General features: G+C 38.0%; 2 protein-coding genes across 6 annotated transcripts in view; one reads left to right on the forward strand and one right to left on the reverse strand.

The window, feature by feature from the left end:
* The first annotated feature begins 235 nt into the window (after positions 1-235).
* LOC124863206 (myosin light chain kinase, smooth muscle-like) overlaps positions 236-20,668 on the forward strand; it is a 46,050-nt gene continuing 25,617 nt past the window's right edge. Inside the window, exons 1-5 of the mRNA XM_047357496.1 lie at positions 236-448; positions 894-987; positions 4,048-4,183; positions 4,359-4,411; positions 4,604-4,774. Coding sequence (XP_047213452.1) covers positions 275-448; positions 894-987; positions 4,048-4,183; positions 4,359-4,411; positions 4,604-4,774 — 628 coding nt within the window. The 5' untranslated portion in view covers positions 236-274. The remainder of the gene's footprint in view (positions 449-893; positions 988-4,047; positions 4,184-4,358; positions 4,412-4,603; positions 4,775-20,668) is intronic.
* On the reverse strand, positions 5,402-11,442 carry LOC124863207. Of its 5 annotated transcripts, none has more exons than XM_047357497.1 (8): positions 11,203-11,442; positions 10,786-10,879; positions 9,390-9,538; positions 9,089-9,190; positions 7,447-8,944; positions 7,140-7,274; positions 6,544-6,718; positions 5,402-6,469 (listed from the first exon to the last, which is right to left on the reverse strand). In XM_047357497.1, the coding sequence occupies exons 1-8, from the start codon at positions 11,328-11,330 to the stop codon at positions 6,279-6,281; spliced, it is 2,472 nt and encodes an 823-aa protein (XP_047213453.1). In that variant the 5' UTR covers positions 11,331-11,442; the 3' UTR covers positions 5,402-6,278. The 5 variants fall into 5 exon arrangements, with proteins under 5 accessions (XP_047213453.1, XP_047213454.1, XP_047213455.1 ...); XM_047357498.1 differs by having other exon boundaries at positions 11,015-11,297; XM_047357499.1 differs by having other exon boundaries at positions 11,197-11,281.

A 20,668-nucleotide genomic window follows, 5' to 3' on the forward strand; every position in this document is an offset into this window, starting at 1 on the left:
CCACATTCAAGCTCCAAGTAAAAAAAAACAAAAAACAAACGACATTTATAGTTGTGAAAATGAAGGAACGCGTCTTAATTCACCAGTATCGTATACCTTTATGTTGTTAGCTAAACCAGAAGTGCTACGCTTCAAGAAAGCCTCATTTTGACATCACTAACTAGAACCATAATCATGTGCATTCATTCGTTTGGTTATCTAATTAGTTATGCATTTTTTAAACAGGCAGTGACTTAAGGCAACTGTCTGAAACGAAGGACCTCAAAGCGCCAAGATGGCGGCGCCCGTGGGCGATACCGGGGAGTTTGAAAGCTGGCTGAACGACCGACTGGACTCGTTAGAAGTTGATCGTGAAGTGTACGGTGCATATATTTTAGGGATTCTAAAGGAAGAGGAGAGCGACGAGGAACAAGAAGATGCGCTTCAAGGAATTTTGTCTGCTTTTCTGGTAAGTAGTCAAGCGGCGTGTCTCGCTCTTTTACCGAGGCTGTTTTCACATCTGATTCTGTCCTTCTTTCCTCTGTCGGGTCCTATAGTGCTGCTGATACCTGTTGGTGTTGCTCGAGTTTGTCAGGATTAAATTATCAATGTGTCCTTATCCGCTGTCCGTTTAACTCGGAGAGAGGAGGTTTACTAATCTGCCATGCTAAACTTTACCCTATATTTATTTTAGCTAACCAAAAGTGTAGTTTGTGCTAGGTTAATGCTGACAAGAGTTGCAGGATATTGTATTTCTGCTTTAAAATTAACTTTCTTTATTCTAAATCCGGAATAGTTGTCGTTTGATAATTGCCTCTACTTTGGTTGAAGTTCACTTGAATTAGCGATAACTGTGTATTTACATGTTTCATAATCAAAATGCTTTATTATCCACTATGCTCTCCCGTGTTAAGGATGAAGATACCATAGAAGAGGTCTGCAAGCAGATCATCAATCACTGGAAGGAGTGTTGCAACCGATTGGCTGGCAGACAAAACACCGATGACGGTATCTATAAGGATTTGGTTTTTACTTTAATCATATTTCAACAAGTCATTTGGTAATCACTGGTTGGAAAAGCCAATATTTCAAGACATAACATCATAGTCACCTGTCACATACCTACATGTTAATTTAAAAAGACACAGAGAAGCTTTCCCGCAATGTATATCTGCACATATCAGGAAAATATGAAAATGCAATATTAGATATTTGCAATATAATGATTAATCCACATGTTCCTCACTACTCTTCATTTTCTTTAGTCTTTACAATTTCCCACCACTTCGTGAGCTTTAGCATCAACAGCAGGAAAGACAATGCAACTGCCCAAACATTTCACTGGCATAAAGGGAACTAGAGGGTGACACGGGAGTGGATTTTCTCTCCTGTCCCATCCCGCTCCCACAGAAAAATGTCTTGTCCCATCCCAATCCCAGGCCAGCATAACGAAAAAAATCCTGTCCCGTCCCACTCCTGTGCCACTCCTATTTTTGTTTTCTTCATTTAGTCTTTTGGCAATTTCTTTGTTTGAAGGACCAGTTAGGTCCCTGTTTTTAGCTGTAGTAAAGGCCAGTTAAAGTAAAAAGAATAATAATGAAGAAATAATAAAATATTAAACAAGGAAACAGACCATGCCTATCTTAGTTGAATAAACAAAATGTACCTAGTTGTATTTTACTCATTTATTAAGTGACTTTTTCCTTTGAACAATGACATTACTTTTATGTTTCAAGTTGCTGAAACGAAAGAAAAATGCACCTAGTAAGAGAACTGTACTTGTTGAACAAAAGGCCAAAAAGGCATTACCTTCACAATTTAGAAACTCTACCTCAATGGTTCACAGCCCTGGTCCTCAGGGACCTCTTCCCTGCAGGTTTTAGATGTGTATCTGCTCCAGAACACCTGATTCAAATTCTGACATGACCTCCTATACAGGCATCAAGAGTGGAGGGTCAAACTGGACAAAATTAATACAATAAAATCATAATTAAATAAATAAATGTTGTGAATGTCCCATAAGTGAAGTAAATGTAACATGAAAGAAATGTAACATTAAATGTGCCATTAAATTAAAGGTACCATTTATTTATTTAATACATCATTAGAAACAATAAATGTACCATTATATCATGAAATGGACTATAATGCAATTAAATGTGCCACTGAATAATTAAGTATAATTTTAAAGACGACATGACGTAATTAGTGGTACACTTAATATTTAATGATGTATTAAATAAATTGTACATTTAATGGTACATTCAATTTTTTTCTATTTCACAACATATTTATTTAATATCTTCCCTTGATGAAGCCTTCTACGGAGTCCGCGAGGGGACAAGGGGGGATTTTTTCTCTTTTGTGTCCCCACGCAATAGTCTTTGCGTTATTTCGCAATACTTTGTGGGATAGTTTCTAAACCAGATAACTGCAAAATTGAAACAAACACTACACCTGTTTTGAGATTTATTGAGTTTTATTTTGAAATCAGCCTTAAATAAAATTATCTTCAAATGAGACTAAAAGACAGTTTTTATCCACAAGCTGTCAAACAAACTACTGAACAATAAAACTGCACGAAACCACATCTGTGACACTTTATTTCCTTATTACTGCTGCATTTTGCACACCATTAGTGTTTTTGTTTTTATCGTGATTTGAACGGTTCTTCTTATCCTAAGCATTTTATCGCATTGTTTACTGCATGTTAACCTGCATATGACAAATAAACCATATCAATGACATATCAGTGTTTGTTTTATGAGCAGTTTATCATCTGTGCTGTTGTTCCAAAATGCCGAACGCAAAAGTATTGCGTGGAGACGCAAAAGTAATACATTTCCCCATGTCCCCTCACGAGCTTCCGTACCTTACCTCTTAAATCTTTAGTGCACATGCAGCAATTTTGTTGGTCAGATGAGACTTGACACATGTTGGTACTTTTGGTTTGATGAATGAAGAGATGCAGGGCTGATTTAAACCAGAATCTGTTTTACAAGTGTCCTTTAATCACTGGTGAACTTGATTACAACTAAACACGTTTTATAAGCAGCAGACTGCGTGTTAAAACCGCTACATTCAACTCTCCTGAAGTTCGGTAATATTTGCGACTTTCCTGTCAGCTCTATGAGTTTTATAGATAAGTCCTTACTTCTGACTTTACGTTACAAATCCAATTTTACCACGTCCAGTTCTCCACCTGCGTTTGTTCCCTCCATCCTGAACGCAGGTGGAAAACACCGAGCAGAAGCACTGTTGGCTTGTGGGTCGTGTAGTTCGTTTGACTCACATTATAGTATAGACTTCTTGGAAAAAAACTACACAATGGTGGCGTCGATCCAAGTTTTTTTTTCTTAAAGTTTATAACAAAGTCTCAGTTTACATTTCCAAGGACAATTGATCCTAGTTTATTTTCCCTCCTATTAGTTAGCTCCCGCTCCCGTCTGCTCCCGTTCATTTTTTATCCTGTACCGTCCCAATCACGGGATCTTTACTGATGCTGTCTCCCGTCCCGCGGGTTTCCCGTGGGAATCCCGTGACCCGTGGGACTCCCGAAAAAATGTCAGCCTCTAAAGGGAACATCAAATATAATATACCACCATCCAAGCAGTTCTTTGCAATTTAGATATGTTACATACGTGGGATGCTTTTTGTGATTTAATGAATTGTTCAACTCTACAAAAATGCCATCTAAATGCAATAAAATACCAAGATTTATTGATATAATATCACAATGAGGTGGTATGAAATTAACCAAAATGTCAGTTTTTGATAATCCGTGTTTGAATGTGGAGCAAATTACAGAAGTAAATTTTTGTTTCAGCGGATGGAAAGACGTTTGTGCCACTGAATTGTTTTCACAGAGTAATGTTCCAGGAATCTGGTAGCTCTTACGCTTTGTTTAATTAAAATGATTTGTTGAAATACTCGATGTAAGGCCCTGGACCCCAACAGGTCCCAATCATACTTTGTAGCAGCAAATTACACATGCTTTCATGAGTTACTGAACCAAAGTACTGTATTTTAGCTCAATGTGACAATTTCTGTTTCTTTCCCTTTTCTTAGCTGAGGTCCAGGCCATTGCTAGCATGATAGAAAAACAGGCTCAGATTGTCGTGAAACAGAAAGAGCCGTCTGAGTCGTCGAAGAAAAGAAAAGAGGCTCTTCTTGCTCAATACGCTAACGTAACGGATGAAGAGGAATATCCTTGACGATAAACATGACTCGCTTTTAGAAGTGTTCTGTATTTGTCAGTTAGCATATTGACATTTCTGACTGTGCAAATGTAAGGCGTATGAATGTAATCATGGAAAGTGTTTTTGTTTCATCCAGAGCAGTTGAATTTCAGATGTTAACCCTTTCCTTGACAAAAGCACTGAAGCAGAAGGGGAGCCACTGGCTGGAAATGAAGTTCCTGGAAGTGATAGATGTATCCTTTCCGACTGTTTTTATCTGAAATCCCATACTATTTAGCTTTATCAAATGAATGTTTCATATTTCATTCCTTAGCTGGATTATTAAACTTGCACTATGCATTTATGCATCCACACTGGTTATATGTTGGTAAATAAATAAATAAATGTGAATTTTAAAAGTAGTTGTCCTTTACTGTTGGCATCAGCCCTATTCAAGAACACCAACGTGGAAGAGGTGCTCAACAGACAGAAGCAAAAACGCGACCAGGCCCGAGAAGATGCCCAGAAGAAGAAGGAAACGGACAAAATGCAGCGAGAGAAGGACAAATTAACCAAGCAGGACAGAAAAGAGAAAGAGAAGAAACGTACACAAAAAGGTGAACGTAAAAGATAAAATCGGTAGAAAGGACAATTTTTGTCGTTTGTTTTGTAAGAAAACTAAAGAATGAGAAGTAAAATCTACAAATGTGCTTCTCTGTACAACTAAATCTAATATGTAAATCTCATGTTTGTCAGAAGCTTGGTAAAGATTCTCTTATTTGTGAGAAACACCGAATTGGATGTGCAGAACTACAGTTTATTCATAAATACATTTACATTAAGTTACCTTACGGTAAACTTGCACACTTTGTATGACAGATTAGGTGATCAATAGCAATGCTGGAAACTGTGTGTCGCAAACCTGGGTTAGGATTGGACAAGATCATCCCTTAGGTAATAACAGCATATAACGGAAACTCATGATGAGCATCAACCAAAACCCGTTTCCACTGTTGTTCTTGGAGCAAACATCTGATAAATGCTGGATATTTCTGCACAACCCTCAATAGCAAGTTATCTGCATTTTTGCCGCATTAGGTTTTGGTTTTACTTTCTATGCATTTTGACAGCGAATAAGAACAAAATCTGCTAAATTAACCTCAAATGTATAATGTTCCATCGTTCCAAATGTTTTCAGGTTAATCTTTTTAAAAGTATTAATAAAAGCAGATTTTCCAGAAAAGTGTGTTTATTTTTCTTTTATTTAGTTGTACAGAACAGATAACATGAAAAAAAAAAACTAATTTACGAAAAATTTAAATACATATGTTAAACAGACACCTTTCACACGTAGCAATTTGCTGACATTGTGATCTCAAAATTTACACTTAAACATTTAACTATTACGATTTTAGAAGATGTAACACTTCAAAAACTAGAACATTACAAGTTTAATTTTAAAAACTTTCAAAAGGTTCAACTTTTGTACTAAACTTTAAATAACAATTTTGAGAACTCTTTATTTCACTGATGTTTTTCACACATTTTCTAATAAGTAGTGTGATTAAAGCATTTAAATTGACGTTTTCTCTTAATACCGTCTAATCATTTTAAATCAAACTACAGATGAAACAAAAACATTTCTAATTACAGAATGTTATGGTTACAAAAGAAATATGAAGGATTTGATTGGGATTTTACTGAAACCAATTTAGTATTTATGTTTAAACAACTGCGCTTGTGATTCAGTTATTTCTGGGTAATACATAAAACCGAGGTTCTATTATACCCCAATAAATAAGTAAAATGAAGAATTCCCTAAATTCTTCTGCATAAATAGTGTCTTTAAAAAAACTGATGGTACAAGATTGTGTTGATCTGGAGAGGACACTAATTAAGTCAAATGAAGACGCTGCAAATTATAAATTACATTTCATGTAACTCCTGAGCAAAAAAATGTTTATGCTGTCAGAAAAATCAGTTATCTTCAAGGTTCAAACTGCTTGTTGTGATCATTCTTTTCCTCATAAATGGTTATTTACTCATTTGAAGGTAAGTAATACTGCAGAAATGTTTGTTTCTATCACCTTATTCGATATTTCCCATTTGTATCTAGATAATTCATAAGCAAAAAAAGTAACCCGGGAAAGGAGAGGAGCACCTCTCTGTGCAAGCGGCCTCCTCATACGCATCGTGGTCCTGAATCTTGACAGGTTTCGGCATGGTCGTTTGGAGAGCACACCACAGAGCTGTTCGGAGCTTCTTGGTGGTAGCAGTCAGGTCCTTCAGTGCCATTACCATCAACAGGTGATCTTTGAAAGACAAGCTAGTTAGGACTATGAGCATCTTTAAAAGAAGAGGCAAAAGTATGTGTGAGAATGATTACCTCTGTCCTCAGTGAACTTATTTCCCTGCTGCTGCTTTGTCATGTTTCCAATGTCCTCCTTACATCGAGTCTGGGTGATACAAACAGCCATGTGGTGCATTTTCAGCGCTGCGTGGATGTTGCTATGCAGGGGAACGCCACAGAGGTACTCCATTCTATCAAAAAGGCTTGTCACCTGCAACATATTAATATTACTAACATTTTATTCACTCACGTTTCTTTAAGAAACTGATCTGTACAAGTATAAGTAAAGAAACACAACAACTCATACTGATTTATTTATCAAGTATGTTATTTACTTTCTAGCCTACAATTACATTTAAGGACCAAAATGTTAAGCTGAGCCAGAGTAATTTGCATGTCACAGCAACCATTGTATGGCATATACATATTAACTGGATTGAAAAAAACATAAAGGTCAAAAGGCCAAAGTTCGATTTCTCTCATTACGTTTCATAATCAGCCCTCTTAAGTCTGCATTTGGGATATTCCTCCTTTGTTGGGATTCAAGATGGCCAAATGAAACATTTCTTTGATGCAATAAAACTGCTGCAACCAAGTTAACCACCAGGTGGAAGTACTGAAGACAGTCTTACCTGTGCTTGCTCCTTCATCTGATTAACAATAAGGTAGTCAACTCTTCTGGGTCTCGATGGAGTTTTAGGGGAATTGGTGTGGGTCATAATTGCAGTCCTTTTCCCAGGGAAAGCTATTTTAAGGATGACCTCTGTCTAAAATAGAAAACACATGAGACAGTGATGCCATAAAAACGTCTGATGATTCTAATGGCAAATTGAAATGAATTGTGTGCAGTTTGTTTTGAGCAGTTGAATAAAAATGTCAGGAAAAATGGCTTCAATATCATCCTAAAAGAAACAAAAATAGATATATATAAAGTAATACCTTTTGTCCTTCCATCTCCAAACTCTTCCACTGCTCGTAACACTCATCAAGATAGAAGTGTAGCTGGAATGCAGGCCCTCCTTGATTCATCACAAGAGAAGATGTCACAGCTGAGGCCATGCCATGATAGGTGCTCTCTCCTCTGTGGTTCTTCACATCGCTGATGAAGGAGTTAAATGCTGCAGCATCATTAGTGGACACGATACCACCCATATCCAAGTGATAACCACGGTTTTCACAGGGCAGTATAGATCTAGAGCTGAGGTTTGAGTTTACGGCCATGTTAAAGTATCTCCTGAGGTCATTTTGAAAATGTGGAAAAGGTGTGAACTGCTGTACATTCCCTGCACTGATCATGATGTTTTCTCCATCACGTCTGTGGGCCTGCATGTTACCCTGGAAATCAAAGTATGGATGTTGTGAGAAGTGTTGTATGTCTCCCTCTACCATGTTAGTATTGGTTTGCCTTCTAGTGAAGACTTCTTCTGTAAATCCAGGCACTTGCATCTTCTTGTTTTCTTTCTCCATTTGTGGCTTGATCTTTTTCTGGCTCTGCCTGGTATATTGTTTTGAATACTGGTTCATGCTTGGATGATGGTTCTCTCTGTGCATTATCTGGTTGTGGTGTTGGTTTGGGATGCTCAGATGTGCTGAGAATGCCTTTGGTTTCTGGAAGTACTCCATGCTCTCCGAGTTGAACTCAGAAGGATCTTGGAAGTCATCAAGTTTAAATTTTTGTTTCCTCACTTCTCCAATCCTCCCATTCTGCATCAGCTCCAAGTGGCCAAAGAGCTGCTTTTGGGTCTGTGTTGCACGGAAATTCTGTGTTGAGACTGCAGGATCATAGATTTTCCTAACTTGTTGAGCCAGTTCTTCTTCTCTGAGCATGTCCATAACTGGCTTATGCATGCTTGGAAAGTCTCGACAACAGCTGCTGTCACGATCCGGTGGCATGAATGACCGAAAACTGCTGACTAGTTGGTTCATGTCTGCTGGTACACAGCGCTCATTAAAGAACAGATTAACACTCTTTTGATTGTAGTGGTCTTCACATAGATCATCAAGGCACGAGTCATTTGCATCATTTTGAGGTCTGAAGATGTCACTGAGAACAGGGAAGTTTTTCAAAGGCATTTCATTCCCTCTGCTGTGATAAGGAGGCATTCCGATGTGATTATACTGTTGCATTTGTGATAGGTCAGCAGGTACGTTGTTGGACAACGGTAGACCTGGTGGCAGCTTTTGAGGACGGATGGAATAACTGCCTCCATTTGGTAAATAAAAAGACCGCTGCTGGTTGCCAGATAGACCACTGGACAGCTGACTCAGCTCATTGATTTCTTTATCTACTGACTGTTGTGATTTACTGAAGGTCTCATGGGGCCAGTGGTTCGAAATAAAGGAAGGGTTGTTGAATGTTTTGGGCTCTGGCTGAAAATACTGTAACAACTCTTCTTTCACTGTCTTCGGAGACCAGATGGGGTTGCATGTAGGTAGGCTAAAAGAAGATAATTGAAATGATTTACTGTCAGTGTTTCTGGAACATATGTTTAGTTTACTTAACACTGTCACACCGACAGATGTCATAATCCGTACAGCAAATTATATAGACTCGGTATTAAACGTTTAATCACTGAAATACCTTTCACTGTAGAAGCTATCCCGTGCATCTGCTTCATCCAAAATATCTGAAACAAGACCCTGCAGATCTGCCTCCCCATCACAGTTGCCATCAGTGGGTTTCCTCCGAGAAAAAAAAAAAGATCTGATATTACAACTATATTCTGTTCATTGAACACCTTCTTTATTTAAACAGAAGATTTTCTACACAGCTCTTTAACTCTCTAAAACACAATTAAAAAGTCTAACCTATTTGAGTATTACATAAATTACGCATTGACAACACTATATTGTATATCACATTACTTTAATAATAATAATACCTGTTTTTGATGGAGCTCTGGGCGTAACTGACTTCATACGGATCATCTTGAGACTCCTGAGACCAGTAAGGGTCCAAACTTGATGTAACTGGGCTGGGAATGAAGGGGACTGGCATGCAATCACTTTTACCACCCCAATTAACACCTGTCTAAAAGAGAGAAAATATTACATTCAACATTGTGCTACTTTCCCTCCTCTCACATGAACAGGTATTACAATTCCGAAGGTTTATAAAGCCTTTACACCTAATTTAAACATGTGTCTGACCTATACTGAACCCAGTGATTCTGTGTTTAGTGTGAATCTTTCCTTTGATTGCTTTAGTCTTTGCAAGCCTCAGCAACAACCCCTATTTAATCAGACTATCCATATAACATCCTGGATCGTAAAGAGCGACTACAGGCTTATCAGAATGGCCACCTTGCAAACAGGATTTTTTTGTTCCCTTTTTAGTTTTCACAAAATAATTTTCCTCCATTTATCACTGTTCAACTGTACAAGATGTTTCAACTAAAAAACAATTATGCTTCTCTTGTCTTAACAGAATGCAAGCAATATTAATGAAAGGTTCAGTGGAAGGAAGAAGTGTGAAAGAAAATACCTAAACCACATAGAGAAACAATAGCCTTTTGTCAAGAGGTAAATGAAAGACATCAGTAGACCCAGTAATGCAGACGGGCTGAAGGATTCAATTAAAGCAACCTGACAGTACTTTAATACTTCAGAAGTGCCAAAGGCCGATTGCCTTCATCCTACGCCACACTGATGTAGTAATTCATGCAAGGGAAACCAACCATGTGTTGAGTGCATACATTGTAAAGTACATGGACATACTTTTAAGTAATAAAACCTTTTTTTTATTTGTCTTTTATGAATCGTAATCCAGGATTTTTGTTATCTGTAAACCATAGAAATCAACATAAACACTTTAAATGTATCACTGAATATGTGACGAATCAAAGTGATGGGTTTCCCTTTTTGAATTGAATAACTGAAATTATTTAACTTTCCAATAATTCTCTAATTTCTAAGGTGCATTCTTGACTGGAGCTGTTCCAACTTTTTAAGTAAATAAAATAAAATACAGTTTGCTGTTATTTGTAGACAGTTTCAAGGTTGATGAATCAAAACCAAAAAAAATAATTGCATCATTTTTAACTTTCCAGGTAAATATAGACTAAAATGGTATTTCATTTGGTAGATTTATAACCGCGGTTGTGGGATAAAAATTTATTCCAAGGATTTACAAGTACTTTGTAATAAGATGAAGGTTATGATCAGTGTCTTGCTTCGGTCCAAATAGTTTTACAGAACAACCATTTAAACCCCATTTTAGAAGGTATTAGATGCAGAAACCACGACATAATATATAAAAAAGTCCGAATGTTAACTTACCTGACGCTGGCACGTCTGGAAAAGTGAATTTGTCAAACTGGTCTGATGCCCGTCAAAAGCCATTCTGAGCGCTGGGCGATTCTTTATTACTGGGCTAGCAAAACATAAGTATTTCATTGTTATTGCCATTTATACCCCTATATAGTGAATACAATTATCTGGTAAACAAATTTTCAACAATTTTAACCTAACTCTATTGCAAGAAAAGCAAATCAAATGGGTACTTTACCAAATGTGACAAGAAGTGTATTAAGCTAGTAAAATCTGACGCCGCTTTAGCTAGCTTTCTGACGTTAAAACCCGTAGCCTCACGTTTCTAAACTGACGTACGTCAACCTATCTAAGTCGTGATAACCGTCGAACGCCAGTAAAATATTTCCGAATTAAGTTTTATTTTTAAAGTAATAGTACATTTACGGGTTTTGCCGTTTTCTCCAGAAGTCGACCGACTTATTCTCGGGACCTTTGGAGTCCCTTCCCCACCCCCCAACTTGCCTGTTCCAGTCCGAGGTTCGATAGTTGCCGTTGACGACTTGAACGCGCATTGGCTGAAAGGAAGGAAAATCTTTATTTGGTCCAATTATCAAAAAGCAGCATATCTACCAGCATAGCAACAGCTGATATCAACTCCGCCTCTTTGTTTCAGTAATGTCCACCAGCAGTTTATGCTTAGTTCTATTAATATATTTATAATATAATACTAATATAATACTGCTTGTTTTTGTTCAACATCATGTAGTCCCTAAGTTGAGTTTTAGTCACCATTTAGCTTAATACATTGCCTTGCAAACAGTATTTCTGGCTTTAATAAGAAAGCATACTAAAGGGATAAAAGTAAAACACAGATCGACCAGGGAAAAAATCTGCCTGTAGCTTTCATCCTCCTTGTCTTTGCCTCCATTCTAGTGCTTTATATGCATGTAAGGCAGTAGAATGGTGCTGGGCCTCAGTAATACAGGTCCTTCTCAAAATATTAGCATATTGTGATAAAGTTCATTATTTTCCATAATGTCATGATGAAAATTTAACATTCATATATTTTAGACTCATTGCACACTAACTGAAATATTTCAGGTCTTTTATTGTCTTAATACGGATGATTTTGGCATACAGCTCATGAAAACCCAAAATTTCTATCTCACAAAATTAGCATATCATTAAAAGGGTCTCTAAACGAGCTATGAACCTAATCATCTGAATCAACGAGTTAACTCTAAACACCTGCAAAAGATTCCTGAGGCCTTTAAAACTCCCAGCCTGGTTCATCACTCAAAACCCCAATCATGGGTAAGACTGCCGACCTGACTGCTGTCCAGAAGGCCACTATTGACACCCTCAAGCAAGAGGGTAAGACACAGAAAGACATTTCTGAACGAATAGGCTGTTCCCAGAGTGCTGTATCAAGGCACCTCAGTGGGAAGTCTGTGGGAAGGAAAAAGTGTGGCAGAAAACGCTGCACAACGAGAAGAGGTGACCGGACCCTGAGGAAGATTGTGGAGAAGGGCCGATTCCAGACCTTGGGGGACCTGCGGAAGCAGTGGACTGAGTCTGGAGTAGAAACATCCAGAGCCACCGTGCACAGGCGTGTGCAGGAAATGGGCTACAGGGGCCGCATTCCCCAGGTCAAGCCACTTTTGAACCAGAAACAGCGGCAGAAGCGTCTGACCTGGGCTACAGAGAAGCAGCACTGGACTGTTGTTCAGTGGTCCAAAGTACTTTTTTCGGATAAAAGCAAATTCTGCATGTCATTCGGAAATCAAGGTGCCAGAGTCTGGAGGAAGACTGGGGAGAAGGAAATGCCAAAATGCCAGAAGTCCAGTGTCAAGTACCCACAGTCAGTGATGGTCTGGGGTGCCGTGTCAGCTGCTGGTGTTGGTCCACTGTGTTTTATCAAGGGCAGGGTCAAAGCAGCTAGCTATCAGGAGATTTTGGAGCACTTCATGCTTCCATCTGCTGAAAAGCTTTATGGAGATGAAGATTTCATTTTTCAGCACGACCTGGCACCTGCTCACAGTGCCAAAACCACTGGTAAATGGTTTACTGACCATGGTATCACTGTGCTCAATTGGCCTGCCAACTCTCCTGACCTGAACCCCATAGAGAATCTGTGGGATATTGTGAAGAGAACGTTGAGAGACTCAAGACCCAACACTCTGGATGAGCTAAAGGCCGCTATCGAAGCATCCTGGGCCTCCATAAGACCTCAGCAGTGCCACAGGCTGATTGCCTCCATGCCTGCATTGAAGCAGTCATTTCTGCCAAAGGATTCCCGACCAAGTATTGAGTGCATAACTGTACATGATTATTTGAAGGTTGACGTTTTTTGTATTAAAAACACTTTTCTTTTATTGGTCGGATGAAATATGCTAATTTTGTGAGATAGGAATTTTGGGTTTTCATGAGCTGTATGCCAAAATCATCCGTATTAAGACAATAAAAGACCTGAAATATTTCAGTTAGTGTGCAATGAATCTAAAATATATGAATGTTAAATTTTCATCATGACATTATGGAAAATAATGAACTTTATCACAATATGCTAATATTTTGAGAAGGACCTGTAGATGGTCTCTGTACCTTCTTTCTATCGCTTTGGAAAACAGAGATAGAAACCGTAAAAGAAAAGCATAATTTATATGATTAAAGTGGATTTTGTTCCTGCCTGAAATAGTAATTCTATCTTCTATTATAAAAAGAAGTGATTATTGTATAACTTAGTTCAAGACCACCTGGCTAACTGTAACCATCTGTTCCTCTGCGTACTGCCTGTATGTCTGAGCCTTCCCCTTAAGATTGCAAATCCCAATGTATTTCATTTGGGATTTGTGTAATGGATCAACATAAATTAGTGCATAATTGTGAGGCAGAAAGAAATGATTCATGGTTTTCATTTCTTATGACTAATAAAAATCTGAAAGGTGTGTTATGCATAGGTATTCAGACCCCTGCTGTTCTTTGATGCAACCTTGACTGTATTTACAGTTGCACATCTTTTGTAGTATGATTCTAGTACTTATGTTCATTTAAATACAAAATTTCTGCCCATTGTTCCTATGCAAAGTAGCTGAAGCTCAGTCATATTACGCGAGTATCTGTGAACTTAAATCTTTAAGTCTTACCAAAAATTGTCCTATAGGTGTACGGCATTTCAACACACAAATATGCTTTGATCTAAATCATTCTATTGTATCTCTGGCTGTACATTAAAGATCATTGTTCTGCTGAAAGGTGGAAAGGTGAAACCTAACATGGCTTGTGGTAAGCCAAAGAGGGGAATTCAGTCTTTCAAAACTTCAACAATCTTGCCTTTCTTCCATACAGCCCAGATTTGTGGAGTAAGGACAACTAGGACAGTTTCTTCCAACTGAGCTCTATTAATACTGAGATGAAATTAGTATATCTACTAATTAGAATACTTTTTAAGGCAATTTGTTTCACTGGATTTTATTTTAGGGGTGAAGTAGTAAAAGGGACTGAATGGAAATCAATGCCATACTTTTTAAATTTTTATTTAAATTTTGAAAACCATGTATTCTTTTCCTGCCTTTCCACAATTATACATTGTGCTGGTCTGTCACATAAAATCCCCCAAAAATATATTGAATTTTGTGATTGTAAGATGACAAAATGTGAAAATGTCTAAGGGGGTATAATTGCTTTGTAAAGCTCGGTATACAGGTAAAACCCAGTGGTCCAGCTCCAGGTTGGACCACAGGGTGTAGGTTGACTCGATTTTTATCTTAGTTTACATGTTAAGATTAAAATGTCTTTATTACTGGGCTAGCAAAACATAAGTATTTCATTGTTATTGCCATTTATACCCCTATATAGTGAATACAATTATCTGGTAAACAAATTTTCAACAATTTTAACCTAACTCTATTGCAAGAAAAGCAAATCAAATGGGTACTTTACCAAATGTGACAAGAAGTGTATTAAGCTAGTAAAATCTGACGCCGCTTTAGCTAGCTTTCTGACGTTAAAACCCGTAGCCTCACGTTTCTAAACTGACGTACGTCAACCTATCTAAGTCGTGATAACCGTCGAACGCCAGTAAAATATTTCCGAATTAAGTTTTATTTTTAAAGTAATAGTACATTTACGGGTTTTGCCGTTTTCTCCAGAAGTCGACCGACTTATTCTCGGGACCTTTGGAGTCCCTTCCCCACCCCCCAACTTGCCTGTTCCAGTCCGAGGTTCGATAGTTGCCGTTGACGACTTGAACGCGCATTGGCTGAAAGGAAGGAAAATCTTTATTTGGTCCAATTATCAAAAAGCAGCATATCTACCAGCATAGCAACAGCTGATATCAACTCCGCCTCTTTGTTTCAGTAATGTCCACCAGCAGTTTATGCTTAGTTCTATTAATATATTTATAATATAATACTAATATAATACTGCTTGTTTTTGTTCAACATCATGTAGTCCCTAAGTTGAGTTTTAGTCACCATTTAGCTTAATACATTGCCTTGCAAACAGTATTTCTGGCTTTAATAAGAAAGCATACTAAAGGGATTAAAGTAAAACACAGATCGACCAGGGAAAAAATCTGCCTGTAGCTTTCATCCTCCTCGTCTTTGCAGCTCTTCCAAAGTTACCTGTTGGTTGCTTCTCTGATTAATGTTCCCCTTACTCAGCCTGTCAGATTAGATGGACATCCGCGTCTTGGTAGGTTTGCAGATGTACCATACTCTATTTTTGGGTGATGGTAGAACAGTGATGTGGGAAATTTTCAAAGCTTGAGATATTGTTTTATTACCCAACCCTGCTTTAAATTCTTCTACAGGTTTATTCCTCTGAGACCTTTAACAAAACAGCTGTATTAATACTGAGATGAAATTAGTATATCTACTAATTAGAATACTTTTTAAGGCAATTTGTTTCACTGGATTTTATTTTAGAGGTGAAGTAGTAAAAGGGACTGAATGGAAATCAATGCCATACTTTTTAAATTTTTATTTAAATTTTGAAAACCATGTATTCTTTTCCTGCCTTTCCACAATTATACATTGTGCTGGTCTGTCACATAAAATCCCCCAAAAATATATTGAATTTTGTGATTGTAAGATGACAAAATGTGAAAATGTCTAAGGGGGTATAATTGCTTTGTAAAGCTCGGTATACAGGTAAAACCCAGTGGTCCAGCTCCAGGTTGGACCACAGGGTGTAGGTTGACTCGATTTTTATCTTAGTTTACATGTTAAGATTAAAATGTCTTTATTACTGGGCTAGCAAAACATAAGTATTTCATTGTTATTGCCATTTATACCCCTATATAGTGAATACAATTATCTGGTAAACAAATTTTCAACAATTTTAACCTAACTCTATTGCAAGAAAAGCAAATCAAATGGGTACTTTACCAAATGTGACAAGAAGTGTATTAAGCTAGTAAAATCTGACGCCGCTTTAGCTAGCTTTCTGACGTTAAAACCCGTAGCCTCACGTTTCTAAACTGACGTACGTCAACCTATCTAAGTCGTGATAACCGTCGAACGCCAGTAAAATATTTCCGAATTAAGTTTTATTTTAAAGTAATAGTACATTTACGGGTTTTGCCGTTTTCTCCAGAAGTCGACCGACTTATTCTCGGGACCTTTGGAGTCCCTTCCCCACCCCCCAACTTGCCTGTTCCAGTCCGAGGTTCGATAGTTGCCGTTGACGACTTGAACGCGCATTGGCTGAAAGGAAGGAAAATCTTTATTTGGTCCAATTATCAAAAAGCAGCATATCTACCAGCATAGCAACAGCTGATATCAACTCCGCCTCTTTGTTTCAGTAATGTCCACCAGCAGTTTATGCTTAGTTCTATTAATATATTTATAATATAATACTAATATAATACTGCTTGTTTTTGTTCAACATCATGTAGTCCCTAAGTTGAGTTTTAGTCACCATTTAGCTTAATACATTGCCTTGCAAACAGTATTTCTGGCTTTAATAAGAAAGCATACTAAAGGGATAAAAGTAAAACACAGATCGACCAGGGAAAAAATCTGCCTGTAGCTTTCATCCTCCTCGTCTTTGCAGCTCTTCCAAAGTTACCTGTTGGTTGCTTCTCTGATTAATGTTCCCCTTACTCAGCCTGTCAGATTAGATGGACATCCGCGTCTTGGTAGGTTTGCAGATGTACCATACTCTATTTTTGGGTGATGGTAGAACAGTGATGTGGGAAATTTTCAAAGCTTGAGATATTGTTTTATTACCCAACCCTGCTTTAAATTCTTCTACAGGTTTATTCCTCTGAGACCTTTAACAAAACAGCTGTATTAATACTGAGATGAAATTAGTATATCTACTAATTAGAATACTTTTTAAGGCAATTTGTTTCACTGGATTTTATTTTAGGGGTGAAGTAGTAAAAGGGACTGAATGGAAATCAATCCCATACTTTTTAAATTTTTATTTAAATTTTGAAAACTATGTATTCTTTTCCTGCCTTTCCACAATCATACATTGTGCTGGTCTGTCACATAAAATCCCCCAAAAATATATTGAATTTTGTGATTGTAAGATGACAAAATGTGAAAATGTCTAAGGGGGTATAATTGCTTTGTAAAGCTCGGTATACAGGTAAAACCCAGTGGTCCAGCTCCATGTTGGACCACAGGGTGTAGGTTGACTCGATTTTTATCTTAGTTTACATGTTAAGATTAAAATGTCAAACTACAAGTAGGTAATGTCTATATATAGAAAGCTATTGTTGTAGTCCAATCATTTTGTGAAGTAGCAGGGAGTTCTGGATGACTACCTTATGCACATTAGTTTCCATTATGACATCAGAATATTTTGTGGACTTGTTTTGCCTCCTGTGGCTTTCTTATGGTTCTCCTCGTGTACAACTGTTAAATTGTTGGCTGTCTGGCCTAGTGTCTGTAGGCCAGACAGTCACAGTCAATGTGTGAAACCAATGAAGTAAAAACCAAACAGGACCTTTTCATACAACAGGTCAAAGTTCAAACACACATCATTGTTGGGGGAGCTGCAGGGAAGACTGTGTTGGGACTCTTTGGCCTTAAACTGTCTAAGCATACAATGTAACTAAACCTGAGTCATGGGGGGTCAAAAATAAGATGCAATTGTGATAAGCTCATGTTTTGGTTACAAAGAAATGAATGCATTTATAAAAAATATATATATATTACTAATTTGCATATATCCTGGATAAGGATCTTCATATTAAAAAAAGGAATCCCCATTGCAGAAAACATATTTGATATGGCTAGTTGGAAAAACTTTGTTTATTGGCAATTTGGGTACCATACTCTAACCATATTTAGGAGTTTTCCGCCACTACTTGTCACATAATGGTGCAAATGACCAAATTTAACAAGAATCACAATTTCTTAAAGTAACGGGCCTGCTGGCATGTACAGAGTTAACCTCTAGGTGGAGCCAACTCTCTCCCTCTTGGTGTTAGAGCAACTCCTTTTACCAGCTGTACAAACGTGTAGCTGATTATGCTGTTTCAGGCCCAGGGGCTTAAAATGACTCTTAGATGACTTAGTTTTTTAGTGTTCTAGCTCATTTCCAGTTAACTGAACAGCTCGCCTCATGTGTTTGTGAAGCTTTGCTAATTGTGGTATTTGTTGGTTGTGGTAAAACTATTGGTTACTGTTTAACCTGTCTGTTTTCCCTGGCGACTTAGTTAGAGCTGGCTGGCTTGTTATTGTTATTAGTTAGACTTGTTAAATAGGCATCAAGTCTAGGGTTTGAGCTCCTTTGTGTGAGTTTTGACTGTTATTTGTTCCATGTTAACTAATTGCCTACTCACCAAGAAAACCTTGAGTGATTTATTTTGGGTTCTTTTCTTTTGTGCTACAGGCTGTTACATTTGTTGCCTCATGTTAGTGGTGCTTTCTTTTGCACACGTGTCTGTGACGTTAAAACATTACAAATAAACAACATTCATTAGACTTCCCATATCTCCATTTTCTTTATGTTACTTCCCCTCCTTCACCCCTGGCTGAGCCGGGTCATAACAGTAACTCTCCCAGATGTGGGGAAAACAGTAAAGGTGGACTCATCAGAGAACAATACATGTTCCACATTGTCCACAGCCCAAGATTTGCGCTCCTTGCACCATTGAAACCGACGTTTGGCAGTGGCATGAGTGACCAAAGGTTTGGCTATAGCAGCGCGGCCGTGTATATTGACCCTGTGGAGCTCCCGACGGACAGTTCTGGTGGAAACAGGAGAGTTGAGGTGCACATTTAATTCTACCGTGATTTGGGCAGCCGTGGTTTTATGTTTTTTGGATACAATCCGGGTTAGCACCCGAACATCCCTTTCAGACAGCTTCCTCTTGCGTCCACAGTTAATCCTGTTGGATGTGGTTCGTCCTTCTTGGTGGTATGCTGACATTACCCTGGATACCGTGGCTCTTGATACATCACAAAGACTTGCTGTCTTGGTCACAGATGCGCCAGCAAGACGTGCACCAACAATTTGTCCTCTTTTGAACTCTGGTATGTCACCCATAATGTTGTGTGCATTTCAATATTTTGAGCTAAACTGTGCTCTTACCCTGCTAATTGAACCTTCACACTCTGCTCTTACTGGTGCAATGTGCAATCAATGAAGACTGGCTACCAGGCTGGTCCAATTTAGCCATGAAACCTCCCACACTAAAATGACAGGTGTTTCAGTTTCATTGTCCAACCCCTGTACTTGATAATTCTAGCCAGAGTTTATTTGAAAAAGTAACTCTTTATATAATCATTTTGTTGCAGAAGACTTTTTGTGATCTCACATTTTTGAGCTGCAGTGTATGTTTTTTTATTTAAAGATTGGTTTCATGTTCACTCATATTGCATCACGTTCGCTTGAATCTTTAGACTTCCGTCTTTTTCTTCTTTGAAGGATAACTGCTGTCAAGCTACATGCATGTATAAAAATCAATAAACAAACCGTAGGAGATGCATGCTCTAGAATCATTTTATGTGTACCTTCAGCCTAAATAATCTTCCTTTGATTTGCTCCATGTCAAAACTCTGATAGTTATGCCGTATGTTCATAAAGCATTCTTTTAATAGGCAGCTGAGCATAAGAGTTTCACCCAACTTCATCTGACTGTGTTCTATTCTCAAGAATCTGTCATGGCTGATTAAAAGCTTTGTGTCATGTCTTATTAGTAACCGTGTCTATCATGAAGAGTAGCACTGGACAAAAGGAGTGTCTTGTTTTTCGTACTCTGCCATTTACCTCTAATTTCACAAGAATTATCAGGTTTTTCTCAAGAGACCAGGGCTCAATAAGCACAAATGTGCCATTTAAAAAAATAATCCCATCCTGTCTGAGTTGCAGTTTTGACAAGGTTTGTAGCAGCTTTTCATTCTGACTGGAAAACAACATTTACCTCCTACAGTTCAATGCCATCTAGATTGCACCTATCACTGGTGCTACACCAATCTCAGGCTACCAACCTGTTTTCAGTAAACCCTGACAATGCTGTCTCTGTGAATTCAGCCTTTTTTGTAAATGTTTGATTTAGGAAGTCTGCTCACAGAAACTAACACAAGCCCCCTGCAGCGCTATTCTGTGTGATCGCTGATGTGGAATTTGGGAAGCTGGGATGAGAGTGAAGTGGAAACCATTGCAGTGCCCATCTTAGGAGCTTTGTCCCGTCACATGTTTTTAACACATTATTCACCTCATTAGGGCTTGTATTTCAGTTTTCTGTGCAGTTTAGTGCAGATTGTCTTATTTGTCTTAATTGCAACCTAACTGATTCTGATTGTGCAATTCAATTCAGTCTCCTGGAATATAGTTGGTTAGTGTGTTGACTACCTGTTCAACAAACCGTCCTAAAACATCAGTCCCCATTAGAGAAATTATCCATTTAACCTGGCAGCAGATGAGTCGGTTGCCTTAGAAAAGACCA

This window comes from Girardinichthys multiradiatus, chromosome X (genome assembly GCF_021462225.1).
Source record: "Girardinichthys multiradiatus isolate DD_20200921_A chromosome X, DD_fGirMul_XY1, whole genome shotgun sequence".
NCBI lineage: Eukaryota > Metazoa > Chordata > Actinopteri > Cyprinodontiformes > Goodeidae > Girardinichthys > Girardinichthys multiradiatus.

What these genes read in the sequence shown, in the direction of transcription:
- LOC124863207 (XM_047357497.1), bottom strand. Translation starts at nt 11,330, where the DNA reads ATGCGCGTTCAAGTCGTCAACGGCAACTATCGAACCTCGGACTGGAAC. An exon ending in TGGAGAAAACGGCAAAACCC is followed by an intron (nt 10,880 to 11,202) that starts GTAAATGTACTA and finishes ATGTTTTGCTAG; the next exon opens with CCCAGTAATAAAGAATCGCC. An exon ending in TGGAGATGGAAGGACAAAAG is followed by an intron (nt 7,275 to 7,446) that starts GTATTACTTTAT and finishes TTTCTATTTTAG; the next exon opens with ACAGAGGTCATCCTTAAAAT.